At 36.3% G+C, this 27,090-nt stretch overlaps 2 protein-coding genes across 11 annotated transcripts in view; both read left to right on the top strand.

The window, feature by feature from the left end:
- INTS2 (integrator complex subunit 2) overlaps window positions 1-23,860 on the top strand; it is a 53,241-nt gene extending 29,381 nt beyond the window's left edge. For all 5 annotated transcript variants that reach the window (XM_025851380.2, XM_073879526.1, XM_025851379.2 and 2 more), the window contains 10 exons: window positions 4,896-5,000; window positions 6,913-7,077; window positions 8,647-8,848; window positions 12,427-12,552; window positions 16,699-16,897; window positions 18,928-19,179; window positions 19,763-19,870; window positions 20,000-20,105; window positions 21,534-21,710; window positions 21,812-23,860. In XM_025851380.2, coding sequence (XP_025707165.1) covers window positions 4,896-5,000; window positions 6,913-7,077; window positions 8,647-8,848; window positions 12,427-12,552; window positions 16,699-16,897; window positions 18,928-19,179; window positions 19,763-19,870; window positions 20,000-20,105; window positions 21,534-21,710; window positions 21,812-21,981 — 1,610 coding nt within the window. In that variant the 3' untranslated portion in view covers window positions 21,982-23,860. The remainder of the gene's footprint in view (window positions 1-4,895; window positions 5,001-6,912; window positions 7,078-8,646; window positions 8,849-12,426; window positions 12,553-16,698; window positions 16,898-18,927; window positions 19,180-19,762; window positions 19,871-19,999; window positions 20,106-21,533; window positions 21,711-21,811) is intronic.
- A 1,558-nt stretch (window positions 23,861-25,418) lies between these two features.
- Window positions 25,419-27,090, top strand: part of BRIP1 (BRCA1 interacting DNA helicase 1) — a 175,541-nt gene continuing 173,869 nt past the window's right edge. For 5 of the 6 annotated variants that reach the window (XM_073879521.1, XM_073879523.1, XM_025851489.2 and 2 more), the window contains exon 1: window positions 25,419-25,625. The gene's annotated coding sequence lies outside the window, so the exon portion shown is untranslated. Of the gene's footprint in view, window positions 25,630-27,090 lie in introns of all 6 variants that reach the window. The other variant, XM_073879522.1, reaches the window with a different exon arrangement.

The raw sequence follows: 27,090 nt of genomic DNA, 5'->3' as shown, positions 1-27,090 counted from the left end.
AGAGCTTTAAAATAAAGTTTTGACGAAAAGCGATTCTAATAGTTTTATGACCATATTTTAGAGTAACACTATAAGAATTTTAAAAACTTATTTCATTATTTACCTAATTATATCTTGCTTAATCCAAAGGAACTGGTTTTTAAGATAAAAACATGTATTAGAAGGTGTGTTTACTGGAAAAATATCTAGGAAATGAGAAAAGTAAAAAGATCGAAGTATAAACCACCCATAATTCTACTGCTAATCACCATTAGAATTTTGCTAGAAAACCCTTCAATCTTTGAACAGATGATAGCTTTTACAAAGTCAGAATCATAATACCTTTTTTAAAAGATTTTATTTTTATTTATTTTTTTAAAAGATTTATTTAATTATTTTAGAGATTGAGAGCACGTGCGCTACCGGGGGAAGTGGCAGAGGGAGAGAATCTTCAAACAGACTCCCCATTGAGCACTAGCCTGACACAGGGCTCGATCTCGTGACCAATGAGATCATGACCTAAGTGGAAACTAGGAGTCAGGTGCTCAACGGAGTGAGTCACCCAGGTGCCCCAAGATTTTATTTTTAAGTAATCTCTACATCCAATGTGGGGCTCGAATTCACAACCCCGAGTTCAAGAGTCACCTGTTCTATCTACTGAGCAAGCCAGGCACTCCCAGAATACATGTTTTTAATCTACCCTTTCTCCTTAATAGCACATTTTAAACATTTGCCTATTATAGTAAATTTTTAAAGACATCTCTAAATAGCTGTATAATATTTCTTTATAAATATGTCTACTTAATGTATTATGTCCTTATTGTTGGACATTGAAATTATTTCCAAATTTTGCTGTTATAAACAGTGGAGGAATGAATATCCTTAGGGCGAACTTTGTATATAGGTATGATTATTTCTGTCCTTAGGAGAGATTCCTGGATATAGAAATACTAAGTCTAAGATTTTGAAAAATTACAAGATTTAAAAAATGAATTGCCATATTGCTTTCCAGATAGGTTATACCATTATAGACTCCCACATTTGTATAAGATGTGAGTGCCTTTTTATAATATTGACTGTTATCATTTATTTATGGTGTTTTTTAATTATAGAATTTTATGGGGAGGAAAATCTTCCAAAGCAAGGTACTAACGTTAATATAACTCATCACCTATATATTATTTTAGGACATTATTATTTTATTTTTAAAATTTAAGTATGCCTTTAATTTTGCTGTAAAGTATGGAGTACAGATCCAGTTTTATTTTTTTATAATTGGTTATTTGTCAACATCACAAAGTGAATAATCTATTATTTTCCTATTATTTTGGAAAGTTGCTTTGATGTATACTGAAGTTTTATTACAAACCTATGTCTGATTTTGGATTTTCTTTCTTAAGTCAGACATTTCCAGTGCCTTCATCATAACCATTCTTATTCAGTATTTCTGTCTATTCTCATATATTTAATCTTTCACATGAACTTAATAATTTTGTCAAATTTCAAAGAAGATTATCAAATTAGGATTTTGATCAGAATTATGTTAAACAAAGATTTGAGACAATTTACATCTTTACAGTATTAAACCTTCCCATCTAGATACATGAAATAATTTTTTAAAATTATTAAAATGTAAGCTTTGGGGCATCTAGGTGGTACAGTTGGTTGAACGTCTGGCTCTTGGTTTTAGCACTGGTCATGATCTCAGTAAATATTTTTTTTTTTGGCAATTATTGAGATGATTTTGTTTGGTCTATTTATATAATTAGTTATATAATTAATATCTTTCTATTCCTGGAATGGGTCCTACTTGCTGAGCACAGAGCCCCCTGGGGGGCTCAGTCCCACGACCCTGAGATCATGACCCGAGCTGAAACCAAGAGTCAGATTCTTTACCAACTGAGCCACCCAGGTGCCCCTACCTTTTCATTTTGTTGATGGTTTTCTTTCCAGTGCAGAAGCTTTTTAGTTTGATGTAGTCTCACTTGTTTATTTTTGCTTTTGTTTTTGGTGTCAGATTAAAAAAAAAAATCACTGCCAAGACCTAATCAAGGAGTTACCATCTATGTTTTCTTTCTTTTTTTTTTTTTTTTAAGATTTTATTTATTTATTTGACAGAGAGAGACACAGCGAGAGAGGGAACACAAGCAGGGGGAGTGGCAGAGGGAGAAGCAGGCTTCCCGCAGAGCAGGGAGCCAGATGAGGGGCTCGATCCCAGGACCCTGGGATCATGACCTGAGCCGAAGGCAGACGCTTAACGACTGAGCCACCCAGGCGCCCCTATGTTTTCTTTTAATAGTCATATAGTTTTAGGTCTTGTGTTCAAGTCTTTAATCCATTTTGAGTTAATCATTGTGTGTTGTGTTAGATAGTGGTTGAGTTTCATTCTTTTGCATGTGGCTGTCAAGTTTTTTTAACACTGTTGAAACTTTTTCAACACTGTCCTTTTACTCTTTATATATTCTTGGCTCCTTTGTTGTGGATCAGTCGACCATGCAGGGATTTATTTCTGGGCTTTCTCCTTTGTTCCATTGATGTGTCTGTTTTTATGCTAATACCATACTGTTTTAATCACTATAGCTTTGTATTATAGTTTGAAATCAGGGACCATAATGCCTCTAGCTTTGTTTTTCTTTCTCATGGTTGCTTTGGAGTCTTTTGTAGTTTCATACAAATTTTAGTATTATTTGTTCTAGTTCTGTGATAAATGCCATTGGATTTTTGATAAGGATTGCATTGAATCTGTAGATTGCTTTGGGTGGTATGGGCATTTTAACAATATTGATTCTAACAATCCATGAACATGAAATATTAGTTTGTGTCGTCTTCAATTTCCTTCATTAATGTCTTATAGTTTTCAGTATTCTGGTCTTTCACCTCCTTGGTTTAATTTATTCTTAGGTATTTTATTTTTGATGTAATTATAAATGGGATTGTTTTCTTAATTTCTCTTTCTCATAGTTCATAATTAGTGTATATAAATGCAACAGGTTTTTGTGTATTGATTTTATATCCTGCATTTTTACTGAATTCGTTTATTCTAACAGTTTTTTGATGGAGTCTTTAGGGTTTTCTACATATGTCATCTGTAGAGTGTGACACTTTTACTTCTTCCTTTCCAATTTGGATGCCTTTTATTTCTTTTTCTTTCCTAGTTACTCTAAGACTATTTCCCTCAGTAGTAAGTGTTGGAACCAGGATTTGACTATCATTGGAACCTATTTTGTTTAACTGCCTTCTGAAACATGTTCTTACAGAATTCATACAAAATTGGTGTGGAAAACTAGGATGCTAATTTATTAATTTTCAAGAGGGGGTTATGTTTAGTCAAAAGGTATATGGTCTTTGGGGCGCCTGGGTGGCTCTGTCATTTAATTCCTGCCTTCGGCTCAGGTTATGATCCCAGGGTCCTGGGACCGAGCCCCATGTCAGGCTCCCTGCTTAGCAGAGAGTCTGCTTCTCCCCCTCCCTCTGCTCCTTCCCCCTGCTTGTGCTTGACTCTCACTCTCTCTCTCTCAAATAAATAATAAATCTTTTAAAAAAAAAAAGGTATATGGTCTGTATAGGCAATGATTCTCAACCTTTATTTATTTATTTTAGATTTTATTTATTAGAGAGAGAGAGAGCATGAGCAGGGGGAGGGGCAGAGGGAGAGGGAAAAGCAGACTCCTCGCTGAGCAGGGAGCCTGCCATGGGGCTCTGTCCCAGGACCCTGAGATCATGACCTGAGCCGAAGGCAGATGCTTAACCGACTGAGCCACCCAGGCACCCCAGTTCTCAACCTTTATTTTAACACTTGCACTTATGTACTTCTTGTCTTCAACCAAAGAAAAAAAATTGAGTCATTTTATGGTTTGTATTTGAAAAAGAATAAGTATATTGCATATGCTTTTTCAAACTATGAACATCCTTGTTGAAATTCTCATATAGTCCTATGGTATACAAATAAAATACCTTGGAATGAGATGAAGGTGCCATGCATATAGACTGTGATGGAGGTGAGGGACTCCTGGGTGGCTCAGTTGGTTAAGCTTCTGCCTTCGGCTCAGGTCATGATTCCGGGGTCCTGGAAAAGAGTCCCGCATCGGGCTCCCTGCTCAGCGGAGAGCCTGCTTCTCCCTCTGCCTGCCGCTCCCCCTGCTTGTGTGCTCTCTCTCTCTCTCTGAAAAATAAATAAAATCTTGAAGAAAAGAATATGATGGAGATGAGACAGAGAGAGATAGTGTTGATTGGCATCTACCTTTACTCTGTAGGATATAGGAATCTACTGAAGGTTTTTGAACATGAGGTTTTTTTATTTTTAAGTAATCTCTACAGCCAATGTGGGGCTCAGACTTCTGAGATCAAGAGTTGCATGCTCCACCAACTGAGCGAGCCAGGCGCCCATAAGATGGACTTGTCTTTTTAAAAAAGGAATTGTTTGCTGGCTGAAGATGGAAGTTGTGAGAGAAGGGAGTCAAATTCATATTGCCCAACTTCCTTTAAAAAGAGTCACCACTATAACATGTAATTAAATTAAGACTGTTGGAGTCATGAAGCTTTAAGCCATATGGCCATGACTGAATTTAGTCTTCTAATTAGATTTGGGAGAGTCTTGACTTACTTATCAGGGGTTTTGTTTCATTTTGTTTTGTTTGTTTTTGTGTTTTAGTGTAGGGCACGTCTGCAGATGGCTTCTCTCACTTACGATATTTCTCCTCACTAGTTTCAATTTGGGGGCATTTTCCAGATCCTGCCTTTAGATATGTTCTTGCTTTTCCTGTGTATCCACTATTTCTTCATTTTTTTGTGAAGTATATTCACAGGTTAAGTGAATTAAAAGTCACCTAATGTTGTTTTTGTTCCATTTAGGTTGAAGGTTAAGATTTCTGTTGTTCATTACCCTGTTCTTACCTTACACTTTGTATCTTTGACAGCCGCCATGCAAAGAAAGCCCAAGTCCTATTCGTCATCTTTAATGGATCAGATTCCTATCAAATTCCTTATTCGACAGGCTCAAGGGCTGCAGCAGGAGTTGGGAGGTATGTTTTCCTTGTTTTTTATTGCTAGCGTTTATTGTTAAAAAATACCTTACTTTATAGTGTTATGAAGTGTAATATGTGCTCAGTGGTTAAAAAAAAAAAAAAATCAAACCATTCAGGTGTGAAATTCCTCTTTATCCCCCTCACTATCTTACTACTTGCATTCCTCCTTCCCCAAAACCCAGTTTTATTTTGGTATGGAATTTTAGACTTTTTTTCTATTAAGTTGAACCATATGAAATTGCAGGTATTCAACTTTTTTTGACCCACAAAAATATAGTTTCATATGGTTGAAGCTAATAGATACACACATGAGTAAAAAATTGTTTTTTTAAACTATGAATGGCATTATACCCTATTTCTTCTGAGGCTTGTTTTTTCCTCTTCAAGTCTTAGAAATCTTTTTATGCCAGTACGTGTAGATCTACCTTACTGCTTTTAATTCCTCCACAGTATTCCATAGCGTGGAATTACTATATTTTTTACTGTAAAATTGTCAAGTAGATATATAGTAATATTTTTTGGAAATTAAGTTTTCTTAATTTGACAGCTCTTTTTATGATGTTTGAGTATGGGTTTTTTGTTTGTTTCTATGAAGTTGGAGTTTTTGTTTTCTTTCTTTGTTACGGTTGATTTCAAGCAGGAACAAAGATGACCTTCTTTGGTCACCTTTAATCGGTTGTATGCATTTATTTACTTATGTCTTTGCATAAACTAATGTTATATTTGGCAACGTTTGGCAACTAACATTTTACTGAAGAGATTATGAAATGTAGATTAGTTTTCACTATGGTAAGGAGTCATTTTGTGACTGTTTTGAGATAGTCTTAACTATACATGTAGTTGCTGCTTTTAGATATTTAAATGTGTAATACTACTTTTGCTTGTTGCAGCATTTTTTCAAACAGAAATATTAGTTTTAATCAGTTTCTATGACAAAGGAAGTAGATACTCTCCCTACTGGGACTAAGTGGTATGATTTGATCTAAGTTGCATAATAAGGAGATTTTTGGATGAAAAGTACTTTTATTACAACTAATACTGTTACTACTACTCTTACAACTCTGATGAGGATGATAATATAGTAACAACAATATTTATTAGGTATTTATGTGCTAAACACTTAGCATAGTGGTACTTCATATATCTAAGTAGACATTTTTTACAGAACCATTTATCATTAAAAATAATAGTCATGAATAGTCAAACTGTGCTAAAAGCACTGTCTTGTAGGTAACATCCATACTTGCTTTGGTTGGTTGACATACTTAGCTGTGTGACTGGGAAATTTAATAAATGCCTTTCAGTCTGTTTCCTTGGAGTAGAATGGAGACAATATTGCTTACTTTGAAGGGATGTTAGGGAGAAATGGAAAGCTGTACATAGAGTGCCTGAGATCTTTTTAAGCACTCAAGGTGGCAACTTTGATTTTCCCCGTCTGTAGCAGTGATTCTGAACTGGGTTGGAAGGGAACACGTGTTCTTTTGTAGAAGCCTATCAGAATTTCTGAGTAAGGCCTTTCTCAGACCATATATGATCTCTCTCAAATGGACATTCTTTTCTCCTTTTTTTCTTTCCTCCCCAGTCAACTCTTGAACTACTGCTATGTAAAACAACGTTTCCCGATTGGAGACTTTTATGTTGGGATAGGGTGGAAGAAAGTTTGAGAACTTTTGATAAAACTAGCAGTTTCCACCTATTTGTGTATCAAATCATTTGAGGATCTTTATTTAAGCAGATTCTCTGGCTGAATTACCAAACAGAAATCCTCAAAGTGTCGTGTGCATGCACAAGATGCGCACGTTCCTTTGGTTTGCTGTAAATGAAAGGGACAAGGGAGAGGGGAAGTGAGGAGAGAAGATTTTGGTATTTGAGAATGAAGAATCCAGTTGACTTCTTATAAATTTTCAAGGGCTGCATTCTGCTTTACTACGTCTCCTTGCAACTAACTACCCACATTTATGCATTGTGGATGATTGGATCTGTGAAGAAGAAATCACAGGGACTGATGCCCTGTTAAGGCGAATGCTACTGACTAATAATGCCAAAAACCACTCTCCTAAACAACTCCAAGAAGGTATAGTAAATTGGATACTCCTTTTACCCCTTTAGTAGTACAAAGAGATGTTAGGCTCATTGAAGTCTTAAAAACATGTGGAATTTTCCTGGGTATGTAACAATGTTTGGTCAATATATTGAAATCTTAAAATCATGTGGAATTTTCCTGGGTATGTAACAGTGTTTGGTCAATATATTTTAAGTAATTTTCTTTGAGTTTAAGGAGTTTTAACCTTTTCAAAAAAATTATTTTATTTATTTGAGAGAGAGAGAAAGCGCATGTGTCGGGGAAGGAGCAGAGGGAGAGGGACAAGCAGACTATGCACTGAGGCAGGGGAGGGGAGTCCTACTCGGGGCTTGATCTCACGACCCTGAAATTGTGACCTGAGTGGAAATCAAAAGTTGGACACTTAACTGACTGAGCCACCCAGGTGCCCAGGAATTTTAACCTTTTCTTTCTGACTTGATTGTGTCTGTTTTATCATAATTTCTGCATTATATGGTCATGTAGTTTTAGGAAGGTCCTAAACTGGTCAGAAATAAATGCTGTGGAATAGAGCAATGTACTTGCGTTAATGGATAAAGTTCAAGCCCTATCAAATAGAAATATGATACGAGACACACATAAAATTTTAAACTTTTTATAGCCACATTAAAAAAGTAAAATCGGGGCACCTGGATGGCTCAGATGGTTGGGCATCTGCCTTCGGCTCAGGTCATGATCTCCAGGTCCTGGGATCGAGTCCCACGTCCGGCTCCCAGCTCAGCGGGGAGTCTGCTACTTCCTCTCCCTCTGTCTTTGCTTCTCCCCATGCTTGTACTCTTCTCTGTCTCTGTCTCTCTCAAATAAATAAATAAATCTTTAAAAAAACATTATTTAAAAAAAAGTAAAACACAGGCAAAAGTAGTTTTAATTATTTTATTTAACCCAATATATCAATATATTATCATTTCATGTAATTAATATAAAAATATTACTGAGATATTTTGTTTTTCCACAGAAAGTCTTTGCAATCTGGTATATATTTTATCCTCACAGCGCATCTCAGTTTGCACTAGCTACATTTCTTAAGTGTTCAGTAGCCAGATGTGGTTAGTGACTATTCTATTGAAAATCACAGTTCTAGAAATTTTTTACTAACAGCAGTCTGCTGGATACTTACATGCTATAAAGGGGGCCACCCAGACAGAAAATATCAAGAAGTTTGAATCTTATTGAATGTTACTACTAAAAGCATTACTTGGGTATATTTTCATGTTTCAGTCAATTTTTAAAATTAGTCTGAATCACCAAGGAAATGACATTTGTCTTTGGGTCACTAATGTGTTTTTTAAAATGGGATTTTTATTACTTTGATCTTTATGATTATTCTTATCTTTATAATATAAGTATGCTTAACATGAATTTTTCTTAGGTCCTTATTTTAAGTGTAGCCAAAACTTGTGGCCAGGATTGAAAGTTTTACTCTTTTTCAGCAACAATGTTTCCTTGATTTGTGTGGTATGTAGTCTGATAGGAAAGTATTACCAAATATTATTTGGTAAGTTGTATAGAATTTAGATCATGACTGCTAAGTTTTCCTTTTAGCATTTTCAGCCGTCCCAGTAAGTCACACACAAGTGATGCAGATTCTAGAACACTTGACTCTACTCTCTGCCAGTGAACTTATACCTTATGCAGAAGTATTAACATCCAATATGAACCAGCTATTGAATTCAGGGGTTCCACGGCGAATTCTTCAAACTGTCAATAAACTGTGGATGGTTCTTAATACTGTGATGCCTAGAAGGTAATTTCAGTGTATTGTTTCATGTAATAAATAAGCATATAGCAGTGATTGTATACAATAACCTAAACTTAAATGTTGAAAAAATTGTTGATTATCTGACAATATAAGGCAATTCTGAAGACCACTAATTAAAGAGCTGTTATAACTCTAAGGAAAAGAATAAACTTTAAGAAGCAGAGAAACCTTAAAGTATTTCCAACTTGAGAAAGTTCTTTAAAAATGAGTTCTCACATAAGTCATTTGTGTCTAATTGTGACTTAGATCACCATGTGTCTTGCAATCCTTGCGGTGGCTTCAAATTTTGCTGCACATTAAAATCACCTGGAGAGCTTTTAAAACTCCTGATCTGCAAGTTGTAACCCATGCTAATTAAATCAGAATGTCTGTTGGTGGGAGTTAGCCATTAGTTTTTTTTTTTTGTTTTTTTTAAGGATTTCCTGAGTGGTTCTAGTACACATAAAATTTAGAGAACACTGGGTTAATTATTTTGCCTTTAGGAAGATGAGTCTCTCCTGTTCCCATATATTGCATCAAAAACACCTGTTCTAAATAGGTGATGGATTAAGGAGTATACTTGTGATGAGCACAGGGAGTTGTATGTAAGGGGTGAGTCACTAAATTGTACACCTGAAACTAGTATTACACAGTATGTTAACTAACTGGAATTTAAATAAAAATAACAAAAAAACCCTTTAAATAGAAAAACAAACAAAAAACACCAGTCTGCTCTAAAAAAACCCAGAATACTGGGCTGGACTTAACTGAGATTTTGATTCAATAAGTCTGGGAATATTTATGCTTTTTATTTTTATTTTTAAAAATTTTTTTACAGATTTTATTTATTTATTTGAGAGAGACAGAGCTGCACAAGTGGGGGAGGGGGAAAGGGGCAGAGGGAGAGGGAGAAGCGGACTTCCTGCGAGCAGGGAGCCTGATGCGAGGCTCAGTCCCAGGACCCTGGGATTATGACCTGAGCTGAAGGCAGACCCTTAACTGACTGAGCCACCCAGGCTTCCCATATTTATGCTTTTTAAATTTAATTTTTACTTATATCAAATAAATTAATGCATATAACTTAAGAACTTAAATAGTATATTCCTTTCCATTTTAAGATTGTTGCTCCCCAGAGACAGCTGTTTTCAGCTCTTTAACCTTTTTATTCTGGCATTTATATCCCCCCGTCTATCTCAGTAACATACCTATAATGACTGTGATTTCCTGACTTTCCAGTTTAGAAATCGTCTGTGACTTTGCACTATACAAGATGAAGTGGTGGCCCTCTTACCGGTTTTCCTCCCCTGTGAGTCCCTCTTCCCCCAGCACACACTTTCCATTCCTCCCTTTCTCCCAACAGAGTAATACCACAATTTTTGGTCCAAGCATATTCAGTGTGCCTATTATTATGACTACAACAGTGCTGTTTTTATAGTTGACACATGCAATATCCTTTGATTACAATTTCTTTCTTATACAGCTGCCTTCCTTCCTGCCTCACACACAAACCCTGAGTTCATACTTCCCTCTTCCATTTACTTTGGGGTTTTTTTGGTTGTTGTTCTGTTTTTGTGTTCATTTGGTATCAATAACTAATTCATCCCTAAACTCTGTTATTGAGGGGACATTTATGTTATAATTGTTACAACACATCAGGTAACATATCAGTAACATTTTTTTCTTGGAAACATTCCTTTCATAGCTTTCCGTCCTCATGTTTTAATTTGGGACATGCGCAGTAGCCATCCTGGAGTTGGTTTTGTCTCTCTTCTTTGTTGAATTCCATGTTTTTCTCTGTCTTAGTGTAGTTCCTCATTTTAGTGAGTGGAACTCACACTTAAGTTGCTTCCTGAGAAAGGGTGTTTAGGGAACTTATTTATTTGTCATTCTACTGAATGATTTAAGCTTCCCTTGTTGCTATTAATTAATCCAATGATATGTCAATTCCCACTCCTTGGTATGTGACCATTGTTTTTTCTCTCTTAAATTGTAGGGTTTTTTCCTTTCACTGTTTTCTGGAATTTCATGATGTTGTATTTTGGTGTGGTTTTTTTTTTATTCATAGTGTTGAGTGCTTGGCCTTTTTTTAGTCTGGGCACCAATGCCTTAATTTCTGAGAACATTTTCTTATGTTTTTTTTTTTTCTTCAGTGATCTCTTTCCCTTTGTTTTCTGTAATTTTTTGTAATTTAGCTTTTAAACCTCTTATTTAAAAACCCCAGATTTTCCAATTTTTTCTCTTCTTTTTAAATTTGTCTTTTGAATATACTTTGAGTATTCTTCAATGTTATCTTCTGATCTTTCTTTTGAATTTAAAAGTTTATTATATTCTTAATCTCTAAGAGTTCTTTCTTAACTGATATTTTTAGTTTTCTTTTTTCTTTTTTTTAAATTTTATTTTATTTTATTTATTTATTTGAGAGAGAAAGAGAGGGCACAGAGGGAGAGTGAGAGGGAGAAGCAGACTCCCTGCTGGGCAGAGAGCCCAATGTGGGGCTTGATTCCAGGATCCCGAGATCATGACCTGAGCTGAAGGCAGATACTGAACCGACTGAGCCACCCAGGCGCCCCATCTTTTTTTTTTTTTAAGTAGGCTCCATGCCAGCATGGAACCCAACATGGAGCTTGAACTCATGACCCTGAGATAAAGAGTTAGACGCTTAACTGACTGAGCTACCCAAGTGTCCCTTACCTGAATATTTTTAAATGCCTCCTGTTCTTGTTTCATATGTACAATATTCTATCCTTTAAGGATATTAATTATAGACTTTAAAAAAGTTTCTCATCCCTACATTCTCTGTTTCTTTAAAGTTTCTATTTGCATATTTTAATCTTTTTCAAACTAGATGCTTTCCTTAAATGTCTGATGACTCTTGGCTGACCACTCATATTTAAAGAGTGGGCAAGCTCTGTGTGCAAGTGGGGCTGATGGACTCCTGGGCTTCACTGAAAGAGATCAGGTACCCTTCCTGTTGGCATGTCCCTTAGTAATTCTGATGTGCAGTCAGGTTAATAATCACTTTTAGAGTTTATTGATGTCTAATCTCAAAGTGGCTTCTCACATTGAGATTTTGTGATGATAACAGATCCATGGCTTATTTATGGGGCCAGATACAGTTTCAAAGTGCTAAGGTTTTAATTCATACTTTCATTTTATATGCCATGACTATTCCATTACAACTGTGAGGATTTTTTTTTCTTTTTTTTTAATTTTTTATTGTTATGTTAATCACCATATATTACATCATTAGTTTTTGATGCAGTGTTCCATGATTCATTGTTTGTTCATAACACCCAGTGCACCATGCAAAACGTGCCCTCCTCAATACCCATCACCAGGCTAACCCATCCCCCCACCCCCCAACTGTGAGGATTTTTGAAACTACTTTGTGTTTACAGTTTTATCTTCATTTGTTTTAGAGACATCATAATAAGTTAGATTTCTATAATTCTTAATTTTTCCAAGTTCATTCACACCTGTTTTTTAATTTTTTTCTGAATATATCCTTCTGAGTTAGGACTGGATGGCTGCAGGTTTCAACTATAATATAGCTGTTTTTGAACATGTGATTATTTTCTCGTCAGGCTGTGGGTAATGACAGTTAATGCACTTCAGCCTTCAATAAAGTTTGTACGACAACAAAAGTATACTCAGAATGACCTGATGATAGATCCTCTCATTGTCCTAAGATGTGATCAGAGGGTACACAGGTATGTGTCATTTGAGTTTCATTTTTATTCTGGAGTTATACTTTGGCGAGCCAAAAGAAATTGAAGAAATTCAGTTTAAACATCTGTCTTAGTGTTCTTGCAGGTGATTGGTAGTGTGTGCTCTGAGGTTTTTTGTTTTTGTTTTGTCTACATCCAAGAACTCTTCAGTTTAATATTTAATATGTGATTAGTAAAATCTAGCCTTGTTGCTAGCATTTTTTAAAAAGGCTTTTAAAAATTAGCTTATTATGAACCATTACATGCATTAAAACTGTGTTCTTTTCTGCATCCTCAGTTGTGATATTAGCTTCATTGATTTCACATTTGTCTGTAATTCCTTGCCAATTGCTGAACTTAATCAATTGCTTTGAAGTGGCTTCACCTCAAGAGGCTGATTTAATTAATTCACATCATTAATATTTGAATTTCCTATTGCTGTGCTAAGTAATGTCAATGATACATAGGTTAAAGTGATTATCACCTGTATGGAGAAATAAGGCAAATACATGAAAAGTTAAATAATATGGTCATATGCAGATGAATGGTTTAGTAAGTGGATGCTATTAAAGGTTCAGGAAAGATATAGAGGAAGTGGGGACCTGAGTAGTTTTTAAAGGATAGAAATGGGGTTTGGATGAACAGACACTATAATGATGGGGGTAAGGGGTTAAGGAAGGCATTGTGGGGGGAAAGGAAGTGTGAGCAAAAGTATAGAAGCACAAATGAAAAAGGCTTGGAATGGAGGGATAATTTGTTGAGAGGAGCACACTTTAGAATTGGAATCTCAAGGTAGGGGTCAGACTATGGAGGGCCTTGAATGTTAGGCTGAAGAGGTCATTTAGGTGGTAACTTAAGAGAAGCTTTGCATTAGATGGCTTAGGGGAGAAAGAAATTGGAATTAAAGAAGACTTAACTAGGATACACACTCTATGAATGTAGTCATCTGTCCTCAACCCAAGGGATGACATTCATGAAGTGACAAAATTTGCAGAATCAGCTATGTATGGTTTGGTGAGATCAAGGTCTCATAGGAAATAGGAGTCAGGAGAATGAACAGTTTAAATGACATTAAGTATCTAGTAAAAGAAAAATAACATTAAGTAACACTTCCAGAAAAGAGCAACTTCTAAAACAATTTATCAGTGTTAAAAATCTGTTTAAGTAAGTAACCTTTCACCTGAATTGCCTCCAGTTATTCAGGAAGTTGTTAAATTTTGCTATCATAATGTATGTTTTCGTAGCCTGGCTTTTCTCTTAACTTGCCAACTTTTCCCCTCAGTAATAGATATTCTGATATTAATTGGCTGCATAGTATTCCACATAGATATCTTTGCTTAGCCCAATCCCTATTGTTGGACATTTTGTTTATTTCTGTTTTTTGTTATTATCAATAGTACTGTGGTGACTATTCTATGTACTATTTCCTTAGAACAGATTCTTTTTTTTTAAATATATTTTTTTAAGTTTATTTATTGAAGTAATCTCTACACCCAACGTGGGGCTCGAACTCAGGACCCTGAAATCAAAAGTTGCATGATCTTCCAACTGAGCCAGCCAGGTGCCCCAGAGCAGATTCTTAAAAATGGAATTATGGGGGCAAAAGTAACATGCTCATTTTTTAAGACTTTTGATGCATATTTTTCATATTGATATTTTGATTCATATTCATTTTTTTCATTCTGCCATCTAGAAAGGCTGAACCAGTTTACATTCCCAAAGCAATGTTTGATATTGTACTTCACTACTTTATATAATATTTTCCAATTTGATAAGTGAAAATTTGATTCTCAGTTTAATTTCTATTTTAGATTGAATATTAATATGCTTATTCACTATTGATATCTCTTCTTTATATTTTAGTTTAGTTTTCTATTGAAATGTTTATCTTTTTGATTTGGAAAGAGTTCTTCATAAAGGACATTAGCTCTTTATATTACAGTTTTTTCCTTTGTTCTGTTTTGCCTTTTAATTTTGTTAATTTTTTTTTTAAAGATTTTATTTATTTATTTGAGAGACAGAGAGAATGAGAGAGAAAGCACATGAGATGGGGGGAGGGTCAGAGGGAGAAGCAGACTCCCTGGTGAGCAGGGAGCCCGATGCGGGACTCGATCCCAGGACTCCAGGATCATGACCTGAGCCGAAGGCAGTCGCTTAACCAACTGAGCCACCCAGGTGCCCTAATTTTGTTAATTTTTTAAAATTTAGTTTTTTTACCAAGTGATCATCCACATGATTTTTAAAAATATCAAACAATATAAGAAGATATACACATATATAATGTTTAGGATTTGCTTTGAATTAACCCATTGGTGGTGATGGGAAAGTGGATGGGGGTGTAGAGGAAATGACTGGCCATGTGTCGATAACTGTTGAAGGTAGGTGATAATTTCTTGGAGATCCAATATCGTATTTCCTTTGTTATGTATGTATGAAAGTTTTCATTATATACATTAGTAAGTGAAAAAACAAGAAGATCAACAGTAAGAAAAAGGTGTACAGTGAAAAGTCTTGTTGTTCTCTCTCATATCTATCATGTTGCTATGGGTAAAGCAAAGTTGCTCTGTGACCTCTTGACCAATCCCTGTTCCATCTCCAGAGGAAACTTTGTTGTCATACTAGTGTGTATGTAGCTTTACTTTCTATGTATTTACAAATTTATAAATAGAAATACTTACTTTTTCTTTCAGTGGTTTAAAAAAACATAAGTAGCATTATATTGTAGGCATTATTTTCTTTTTTTTTAAGATTTTATTTATTTGTTTGACAGAGACACAGCGAGAGAGGGAACACAAGCAGGGGGAGTGGGAGAGGAAGAAGCAGGCTTCCTGCTGAGCAAGGAGCCTGATGTGGGGCTCGATCCCAGGACCCTGGGATCATGACCTGAGTCGAAGGCAGACACTTAATGACTGAGCCACCCAGGCGCCCCTATTTTGTTCTTTTTTTAAAAAACTTACTGTTGTTCATATGTTTTCCGTATGATATGCATAATTCTAACTCATTTTTTTTTAACTGGTGCATAGTAACACATATGTAAATTACTAGGCTTATCATCCAGAGACTCTGATTCAGAATTTGGAGTGGAGCTTGAGATTTTTGGAAACATTGCCAGTTTTTTAATACTGACACATATTTTTTTTTCACTATAAATACATAGATGTTTATCGTAGAAAATATGGACATTTCAGAAAAACCATTGATGAACATTTAAGCTCTTTCCATCGTTACATGGTTATAAACACAGCTATACTGCCTGTTCATGCATGCTAGTTCCTTCTGTGATAGACTGAGACGTGGCATTATCAGGTTATTCTAAGGGCTTGGCTTTTTTTAAAAGATTTTATTTATTTATTAAAGAGTGTGCACGTGCACACACACGCAGAAGTTCAGGGAGGGGCAGAGGGAGAAACAGACTCCCCACTGAGCCCAGAGTGCAGTGGGGCTGGATCCCAGGACCCCGAGATCGTGACTTGAGTCAAAGGCAGATGCTTAAATGACTGAGCCACCCAGTCGCCCCAGGGCTTGGCTTTTTAAATTTTAGTGGTTACTAATTTATCATTTTTTTCCTTTTTTATATTTAATTCTTATATTTGTTCTTATCTCATTTAATCTGTAACAGTCTTTGACGTATGAAAAACTACTCTTTTTATAGATGAGGAAACTGAGGCTCAGTAAATAACTTATCCCAGATCAAGTGGATGAAGCACTTTTGGAATAGCAAGTTGTCTTGCTCCAAAGAAGAAACAGGAGTAGAAAGAATAAATATTCTGTTCTAGTCTCCTTCATCTTATCAGTAATAGAATATTTCTCTTCTTAGGACAGCTGCTTTGCAGGTTCCTATTTAAGAGACTTCCTGGTAGTGCCATTTTTTTTGCAAAAAAGGAATCTTTTCCCTAGGGCATTCATTATATTTGGTTTTAGCTGATAAGATGATATAGATAATATTTAATATATATTCAATATTCAATATAATCTTGAAATATAGAGGATAAGACAAATATTAAACTTTTATTTTTAGAATAAATATTTCAGTGGAAGAGTGTTACTACTCTTAGGTTTTTCAGGTACTGTTCAGGACTGATTGATCATATTCTGACTAATTTATAAATATATATTCTTTCTCATGTATTTTTCTTCTTTCTGTGTTAGATGCCCCCCACTGATGGATATTACTCTACACATGTTGAATGGATACCTTCTTGCATCCAAAGCCTACCTTAGTGCTCATCTGAAGGAAACGGCAGAGCAAGATAGGCCTTCCCAGAATAATACAATAGGTTTAGTCGGGCAAACTGATGGCCCAGAAGTTACCAGAGAAGAATTGAAAAATGCATTACTGGCTGCTCAGGTAATAAAATTTAGTCAAGAAATGCATGGGTTTCCCTGTTAATATAATTAGTTACATAGATGGCATATGATAGCCCTTTATGTACATTGGTGACATATTGTGCGTCTTTCATTACAGCATGTATTATAATGCTGTTTCCTTTGCTTCTGAAGATCAGATGGACTATATTACTTAAATTAGGAATAATCTTCATGATATTAGTTTAATAGCCATTTAAATGAGATTTATATTTTAACAAAATATAAAACTTTTGTTTTTTAAAATCAAATGGTGGAGACAAACAGAACAAGAAGTGTATATAATAAAATGTCAGGTAGTGGTAAGTAGTACGGCAACATAAAGTGTTCACTTCTATATTTAGAAAAGTTTTATAACAATGTAGAATTTTACTGAAGCCTTTAGTAATTTTTGAATAAGGCAGGAGATGTGAGATGATTAAATGTTAAGCAGTTTGAGGTCTTCAAAGTAGAAATGTTTTCTTAATTTGAAATATACCTTTTGAAATATTTTCATTGGCAATAAGGGGAATTAGAGCAATTATATATATCCACAATCCCTTATCTGTGATACAGAGATCAAAAATGAAAACTGAAGCATTTTTTTGGTAATTCAGTTGGCAGAAAGACCTGACCTGATGTGATCTCATTTGTGACAAAACTTGACCTGAATTGATACGAAGCTATTTATGGCCTTATCCCACTTATTGTGAATGTTGTTTTGCTGTAGAAATGTGAATATGTTTGACTGTACTGTGTGCTATCCTAGTCTCTGCTGGAGATATTATATAATATTACATGAAAAAAGACTTCTGAGTTCTAAATAAGTCTGGCCCTGAGAATTTCAGATCATAATAGCTACCATTTATATAATGCTTACTGTATGCTGAGTGCTATTGTAAGTTCTTTATATACATTAACTCATTTATTCTTTACAGCCAACTGATGAGGTAGGGAGTATTATCATCCATTTTTACAGATTAGGAAAATGAGACTTAGGGAGGTTAAGTCACTTGCTCAAGGCTACGCATTAATAAGTGGCAGAGCTAGTATTCAAGCCTGGGTAGCCTGGCGCCAGAGTCTACAAACAAAAACAACAAATCAACAACCCCAAACCAAAAACCCTTTGACCCAAGAATGATAATTATAAAATAAAGCTAACCTTACTTTATAATCAAATCCATCAAACAATTAGATGAAGTAATTGTTTTCTTCTATTCCAGGCAGTGGCTGTCTTCCAGAGATACATGTCATATATTCATTTTTTTGTTACCTTTTCCTGCTAGATAAGAGTGATTACAGCTCTCCTTTAAATGTAGGAGCTGCTACATTTAAAGGTGGATCACCCCTCAGGAAATTACTGTTCTATGAAATGACACTCAAGCTTGTAGACTGAACAACAATGAGTTGTACAGGTGGAATAGATGGTAAGGCAGAATTTTTCTTTGCAAAACCAGGGCCATAAAGAGCCCATCTTCAAATTAAAAAGGGAAAAAAAGCTTTAGGAAGTGACGTTTAGGCATTAATTATTAATCACCATCTTCAGAGGAATTAGTTAATTGGTGAGAAAAAAAAGCCAGGTGAGAAAAAGAGGAGAATACAGGAAAGGATCTTGGGAGATGTAGGAATTTAAGAGGAAAGAAAGAAGATTCTGGTAGAAGTCATTTTTTTGCTTAGGCCCTGTTTAGGATGTCACTGAATCAGAATACTCTTCTAGTACATGATTTTAAACTGGATCTGCTTTAGTGATATGTGACTACCCTGAAATTATGCAATATATTTGTTTGTATGTTAATTTTTGTACGGAGAAGGTATGTAGTTTTCTTTAGAGACTTAAAAGTTTTCATGACCCTAAACAAGGTAAGAACCACTGCCCTATAGATTGCTCACATTTGCTCTTAAAAGTACCTCCTTTTTTTTTAATTTAAGAAACAGTTATTTTACCACTTTTGTTCATGTGAGAACAAAATTAGATTTGGTTTTCAAACAAAATTCTCAGAAACTTCTTAAATTTACTGTTTTATTTGCTTGTAGGATAGTGCAGCTGTCCAAATTCTCTTGGAGATTTGCTTACCTACTGAAGAAGAGAAAGCAAAGGGTGTCAATCCAGACAGCTTGCTAAGGAATGTTCAAAGTGTTATTACTACCAGTGCTTCAAATAAGGGAATGGAGGAAGGAGAAGACAATTTGCTCTGTAACCTTCGAGAAGTTCAGTGCCTTATCTGTTGTCTGTTGCACCAGATGTACATTGCTGATCCCAACATTGCTAAACTTGTTCACTTTCAGGTGTGTTTTCAAAGAACAATGCTTATATGGTTGACCTTGGTTTTTGAGAGGGGGAGTGCTTTGATTACTATATTAATGGGGATCAGTTAGCAATCAGAGATCACACAAATGATCATAGTCCTTTGCAATATGGCCCCAAATCCAGAGTTTTTAGATTTTATTTCACACTAATAGATTCAGATAATTTACTTTTATTCTGGTGCACCAGAAAGGTGAAATGCCAGGAAACATGTAGGGCACTGTAGCCTTCTGAGCAACTTTTACATAAAGGAAGAAAATCTCGGGGTGCCTGGGTGGCTCAGTTGTTAAGCGTCTGCCTTCGGCTCAGGTCATGATCCCAGGGTCCAGGGATTGAACCCTGCATCGGGCTCCCTGCTTGGCGGGAAGCCTGCTTCTCCCTCTCCCACTCCCCCTGCTTGTGTTCCCTCTCTCGCTGTCTCTCTCTCTGTCAAATAAATAAATAAAATCTTAAAAAAAAAAAAAAAAGGGAAGAAAATCTCCCTGTGTATTTTTGTCTGTATTTGACTTACAGTTGTTTTTTTTTTTTTTTCTAACTCTTCCCCCCCTTTTCTTGTTGAGATAGGGTTATCCATGTGAGCTTTTACCTCTGACCGTCGCAGGTATTCCATCTATGCACATCTGTCTGGATTTCATACCTGAGCTTATTGCACAGCCAGAACTTGAAAAACAGGTAATGAGCATTTTGGAGGTTTAGGAAAATTTTAATCTCCCTCCAGTCTTGCTAGTTATCAAATATTTAAAAAAATTTAATACTTAAGGATTCTTCAGAAACATGTAACATTTTGATTTTGTATTGCAGATATTTGCTATCCAGTTGCTTTCTCATTTGTGTATCCAGTATGCATTACCAAAGTCACTCAGTGTGGCTCGCTTAGCTGTGAATGTCATGGGAACTTTGCTAACAGGTGTGTAGCCAACCAACATCAGTAACAAAAACTTCTAACATAAAGTAGTACATATTTTTACTGAATTTAGGAGTATGATGTTTCTGTGTCACTAATAGTTTAATTTACACCATCTTTTCAATTATTCTTTTGAAAATTTTTTTATTACAAATGTGATTTATAGTGTAGAGGAGATGAATAGGTAGGCAAATTGTATCTTTCATTTTGTGAATAATTATATATAGATTTAAGTAAATATAATAAGCTTTCCAGGGGGGCTTGGATGGCTCAGTTGGTTGAGCATCCGACTCTTGACTTTGGCTCAGGTCAAGATATCATGGTCGTGGGATTGAGCCCCACATTGGGCTCTGTGCTCATGCAGAGTCTGCTCCAGATTCTCTCTCCCTCTGCCCTTTCCCCTGCTCGCACACGTGCATGCTCGCTCTCTCTAAATAAATAAATAAAATTTTAAGGGAAAAAAAAAGCTTTCCATATTTTACAAATGAAAATCACATCTGCTTTCTGAATGTCATTAGGTCAGTAGAAGGCAAATTACAATTTATTACAAGGGCTTAGAGTTCCAGAAAAATCATGATGTGTAAATAAGAGATAAATATATTAGTTGTTTCCTTAAGTTCTAAAACATACCCTAATGTTTTAATCGCTCTCTGGTTTGTAGAGTAAAACAGTATGAAAATAAACTACTTTAAAAGATAGAACTATAATTCATTCTTTTAAAGTTATGACTTAATTTCATATTCTTTCATTGTGCTCCCATAATGCTTTGCTCATTTTTCTTTTCATCATATATAGATCATGTTATTATTTTTAGTGGTTAAGAGCTTTAACTGCCTGAGTTCAATCCCATCTCTACTACTAACTGGCTGTGTAGCCTTGAACAAGTTTCTTTCTTTCTTTCTTTTTTTTTTTTTTTAAAGATTTCATTTATTCATTTGAGAGAGAGAGAATGAGCGGGGCAGGGGAGAGAGAAAGGGAGAAGCAGACTCCCCTCTGAGCAGGGAGCCCGATGCAGGGATGCAGGACTCGATCCCAGGACTCTGGGATCATGTCCTGAGCCAAAGGCAGATGCTTAACTGACTGAGCCACCCTGGCGCCCCCTTGAACAAGTTTCTTAATGTATGGTTTATTTAAGAGTTTTTCTCCTCTATAGAAGAGGTGTCATAATAATACTTTCCTCATTTATAAAACTGTGAGAATTAATTAAATTAAATAATGCATGTAATACACTTACCACAGTGCTTCAGAATAAGAATTTATAGGTTGAATGATGGCTGACTATTAGATTGTAAACTCCCTGAAGGCAGGGATCAGATATATCAGACAACTTAGTAATCTCAGCACAGAGCATAGTGCTTAATATATTTAATAGGCCATGTATGTTGAATTTATATCTGTAAAGTAAAAAATTGTTTAACTTCTTTCCAACAGTTTTAACACAGGCTAAGCGGTATGCTTTTTTCATGCCAACTCTGCCGAGTTTGGTCTCTTTCTGTCGAGCCTTTCCTCCACTGTATGAGGATATTATGTCTTTGCTTATCCAGATCGGGCAAGTCTGTGCCTCTGATGTTGCTACTCAGACAAGAGACATCGATCCAATTATCACACGTAAGTAGGAACTGATTTTCAAACTTGCTTTAATATCTCAAACATAAAGGCCAAACTCCTTTCCAGATTCCTTGCCTTATTTTTTTTCCTTATGTTTTTAGGTCTTCAACAAATAAAGGAGAAACCAAGTGGATGGTCTGGTATCTGTAAAGATCCATCTTATAAAAATGGGTCTGGGGACACTGGAAGTACGGATCCTGATGTGCAGCTCTGTCATTGTATTGAAAGCACAATAATTGAAATAATAAACATGAGTGTTAGTGGAATTTAAAAAAAATGAAGCTGTTTGCTGCATATACTCAATACGAATCTGCATCTTAAAACAACTCTAAATTGAATGGGAACAGTAACATCTTGGAATCATTAAACAATTCAGTTCAACATGAATATAATTTAGAACTCTCTTTAAGAATTATGCTTGCTTGAATTTGATTGATAGTTCTTTGAATCTGCTTTGCTGGTATGTTTATAGTATAGCAGCAGAGCTTTGTTTTTTTCCTATTGGGAGCACATTTAAGAAACTCATTACTAGAAAGTGAATTTGGCCTTGTATTTAGTTTTTGCAATGAAGAAACAGTGCCATGCTTTTAATTTCTTATAAAAATGCATCTGTCGGTAGCCCTACTGTTTAATGTCAGCTAGTAACAGTGTGACAATGAAGCAATGATAAGAGGGAGAAAAAGGGAAGGGAGAATTCAGGAAAAATTAAGAGTTTAAGTACCCAATAGAAATCGCTAAAACTTGCAATGCAAGTAATAGTAATGCAAGTTGGAATTCTGCTTCTCAAGAAATAGTATTGAGAAGGCTTTAAAAACGGCAGGTAGCTTTTTGTAAATGATTTCCATGGAATTACAGATGAGAATTTTAAGATTTTACATATTTGCTTCAATTTTTACTAATATGGAGACATGTTTAAAGAGATACTTGAATAATTTGGAATTTTAAGATAATAATTTAGAAGTGTTTACAGAAACATCTTTGTGCAGAGAAGAACCTGAAAGGAGATCTCATTTATTTTTTTTTTAAGATTTATTTTTATAATATTTTACTGACTTACCTAATGGTCAGTGGAAGGAAATGCATTGGTATCTAATTAAAGTTTAGAGCAGTGAAACACACCAGATTAAAGAGCCCTTGCTGTGCCATCAGAATTATAATTCATGTCATAATTTTAGAAGATCTCTGAGTAAGAAAATATATACAGTGTTTGGACCTCAGGAAAAATTAAAAAGCATAAAGTACCATGTTGCTGAAGGATTTTGCAGTCCTCTGTTAGTAACTTCCATTGATTAGGTGGATGCATTCAGGTAAACCGTAGTCCTTATTTTTTCCCTTCAATTAAGTATCTAACATAGAAGTTACTTCTCCTTGCTTTCTGAGATATACCTGAATGACACACTCCTCCCAACCCCTTCAGTCCCCTGCCTTGAAACAGACCACTTGTAAAAGAAATTAGGTAGGCATAAGGAAGTGTGGTTTTTAAGAAAAGGAATTTTTCAATCTTCTCACTAGCATATAGGCACATGTCATTTTCCTCCTTTGTAAAATGGGATTACTACTGGCCCTACCTCATAAGGGTATTATATAAGAACTAATTTGTAGCTGTTTCAAATCATGAAGTACACAGTATCCTAGATGATAGAATATTTATAACTTTTATTAGATGCTTACTGTTCAATTAACTAATTTTGATGCAAAAAGTAAAAGCATCCACTTAAAAAAATACCATAAGAATTTTCATATTTTTAAACAAGGCAGTTTTATAAGTCTTTTAAGATTAAATACAACTGCTCCTGTTTTGTCTTGTTTAGTTTTTAAACTGAGACTTTGGAATATTTTGTGTGAGTAGGTAACCTCTAGGAAATCAGAAAAGGTTGAAATATGTTTTCTAACTAAAGGCAGTGCACATTCCTGGATCACTTTTCAAAGACTGGTCAAAACCTGCTGTGTTAAAATAACATATGCTGTTTTTCATCAGATTTGTTGATGATGTAAATGAAATGTAAATATATTAGTAAATGTTAATATTCATGTATTTTAAGTTAAGCTTATAAGATTTGTCACAATGTGATTTTTTTTATTCAAGTGAAAACAGATGTGTGCAGCTATTTTGAATATTGGTTTATAAACATTCATATTCTTTATTCAAATGAACTTGTAGTTTTTTGTGTTTTATTTCACTGCTACTAACTTGAAAGGGACATTTCAAGGGACTGGTATCCAGGACTGGCTCCAGAGTCTGTGTCCCTTTCTGTTGTTATGCCACATACATCAAATGGCAATACAAGGTTAGAGTCAGTTGAGAGCCTTAGGAATTTAGGAGAGGAAAATCAGAATAGTTACCCTGGAGCAGTTACTTAAAAGATTAGATATTTAAAAAATTTATAAATGCAGAATAACAATTTGGAAGGTGTTTTTGAGGACTTTTATAAATTACCCTTCACTGTCTAAAAAGTTACATTTTTAGTACTTTCTCTTCATCTTTGCTTATGCACACATATTGTCACATAATGGAATTCATAGTATCCATTTGGAGTCTGCTTTTTTTCATTTAATTTCATATGAAATTGTTTTTGCAAGTTGTTTAATTTTTATAATTATAGTTTATAGTAATTTATTTTTTATAATTTTATTATAAAATCATCAATCATCATGGCTTCATGATGATTGAATTAATATAACCATCTCCCCTGTTACTATACTGGGAAGTTTTTTTTTTTTCCAATATTAGGCACCCTTAAAAATTGAGGTATTACTACTTTTCTTTTTCTTTCTTTTAGATTACTTATTTAGGATAAATTTCTGAGTCTGAGATGAGTAAAGGGCAGAACTTATTTTCATGACTATGTTTTATCATTTGGGGACAATGTAGTAAAATTAAAGTGAGGCAAACAAATCAGCTCCCCTCCTGCTGCATCCTCTTGCCACAAACCTCTCTCCCAAACCAGTTTCTCGAATCTGAGAAAATGTCTCAGGACACTAGTATTTTAGCCAAGTTTAGGCTATACGGAACTCTTTAAAAATAACAATTCAGCGAGATCACGATTAACCTAGTTTTGAGGAAATTTAAGTGTACTTCTTGGCAAAGAATGAACTTGTCTCGGGAGGGACAGAGGTGGCTGAGCCTTAAGAGAGGTAGAAGTCATCTGGTGCTGGAAGACCTCGCGAGCGTTTGTCTGGTTTAATTTGGTATCTGGGAAAGACTTAAATATTATGAGGTCCTGTAGACGGTTGTCATCGAACCTTTTCGCCTGGTTTGGCTCATTCTGGCAATTCCCGCCTCAATCTTTTCGATAGCCTGCCTACTTGTAAGTTCGAATTTGAATTGAGTGGTACTGATGAATGCTCGGAGAACTCGGCAAGGCTTCTACAGACTTTACGAATAGAGACTTCGAATTTCCAAGAAATCTATGCACGGGTTAAATAACCGGTTGCAAGAAGTCAAACGGAGAGAACTCTCCCTTTAAACCCCTAAGATTTGGACGACTTTTTCCCTCTTCGGCGGTTCGCCTTCCGGTGCCGCCAAGTACCTCGGGCCCATTCTTATTACGAAGGCTTCCATTGGGTGCCAGAGTTCTCGTCCCCTAGCCTTGCGCCAGGATTGGTTGCTTGATATCTGGTCTTGGCAGGTGATTGGTTGTCTGAGCTCGTCCGGCGATTGGATGCCGGAGTCGAAGGGGTGGGAGGCGGGAATTCATCCGGGAGAGCGTTGTTGAGAGGACTGATGAGAACTGGAGGGGGAAGGCTCAGCACCCGCGACCCTGCGACCAGGCCCGGGTAGTAGCAGCCCGCTGAAGAAGAGAGAGGCCTGTGACCCTCTTTGCCAGAGCTCCACTGCATTTGCTTGCGGATATGTTTTCTTTTCTCCCGTGAGTCGGAGCCCAGTCCGCGGTGCTTCAGTTTTCCTCAGGACAGGCAAGTCTGTCTCCCCGGGGGAGAGCGCGAAGCCTGCGGGAAGACTGCTTTCTGCTTTCGCCCAAGCTCCCCGCTGGCCCCTCGGTGTGGACTGGATCACTAGGGACTCTGGGATCTCCACGGGCTGCGGGAGGAGGGAAGTGTGAGGACGAAAACCTGGGGAGAAGGGAGCCTGCTCTTCCCCGCCCCGGGAGCGGAGGCCTGTTAATATAGCCCGGGGCCTGGCGCTAACTCTTGGCGGCTGTGGGCGACGGCGGGAGGCAGATAACCGTGGTGTGTTTTTGTTTTTGTTTGCTTTATTCCATTGTAAGGGGGAAGCTACCCCATTTTGAGATGCCTGTTGCCACAACTGGGGCTGGGGTTGGATTGATTTCCGGGTTATATCCGAGTAACTAGGCCAGCGTTGAGTTGTTGGTTTAGATTAAAGGGTTGGATTCCACCAAATCTCATTCTCAGAGCTTCACAGAATCACAAAATATTAGAACTGGAAAATACGTTAGAATAGTGTTTCTTTTGGAACACATAGACTATGGTTAAGGTTATTACTGGCTTTCTAATCAGTTGCATTGGTATTTCAACCATCCCTGCATCCCCAGATTGAGTTTACAATTTTTTTTCACTTTTGCAGTGATACCAGTGTATATCATTTACCCCCCCCTTTTCAGTTTTTTTCTTTAGTGTATATTTCTGGGAATGAGAAATCTATGGACTCTCTTTTCAGAAGAATGCAGTCATGCACAGAAACTTCCACATGCAATAACAAGAGATCACAGTTGCTGAATTATATCTATGTATCTTAGGTTAAGAAAAGGTGGTTTAGAAGGGTGGGGGGATTAAAGTAGATGACTTCTGTTTTAGATCCTGGAGTTTTTCGCACATTTCTGTACAGAGGGAGAAACAGGGTCCCAGCTGAGCAAGGAGCCAGATAAGGGGCTCCATCCCTGAGCCCTGGGATCATGGCCTGAGCTGAAGGCAGACTCTTAACCAGCTGAGCCACCCAGGTGCCCCTCTACTTTATTGTTTTTTAAAGATTTTATTTATTAGAGAGTGAGCACTAGCGGAGGGAGGGTAGAGGCAGAGGGACAAGCAGACTCCCTGCTGAGCCGGGAGCCCATGCGGGGCTTGATCCCAGGACTCTGAGATCTTGACCTGTGGAGAAGTGAGAAGTTTTTTGTTTTTTTTTTACGATTTTATTTATTTATTTGACAGAGAGAGACACAGCGAGAGAGGGAACACAAGCAGGGGGAGTGGGAGAGGGAGAAGCAGGCTTCCTGCTGAGCAGGGAGCCTGATGCAGGGCTTGATCCCAGACCCTGGGATCATGACCTGAGCCAAAGGCAGATGCCTAATGACTGAGCCACCCAGGCGCCCCCCCACTGATCTTTAAATTAGAATTATTGGGCACCTACTTAGTGCCAAGGCATTTTCTCTCTCATAACAGTTTTTAAGTTAGGGGTTACTACAGA

The sequence above is a fragment of the Callorhinus ursinus genome, unplaced genomic scaffold (assembly GCF_003265705.2).
Source record: "Callorhinus ursinus isolate GAN/ISIS: 27379988/994484 unplaced genomic scaffold, GSC_fseal_2.0 scaffold34, whole genome shotgun sequence".
NCBI classification, from domain to species: domain Eukaryota; kingdom Metazoa; phylum Chordata; class Mammalia; order Carnivora; family Otariidae; genus Callorhinus; species Callorhinus ursinus.
Note: the sequence above shows the minus strand (reverse complement) of the source record. Positions and strands in the feature narration are given on the sequence as shown.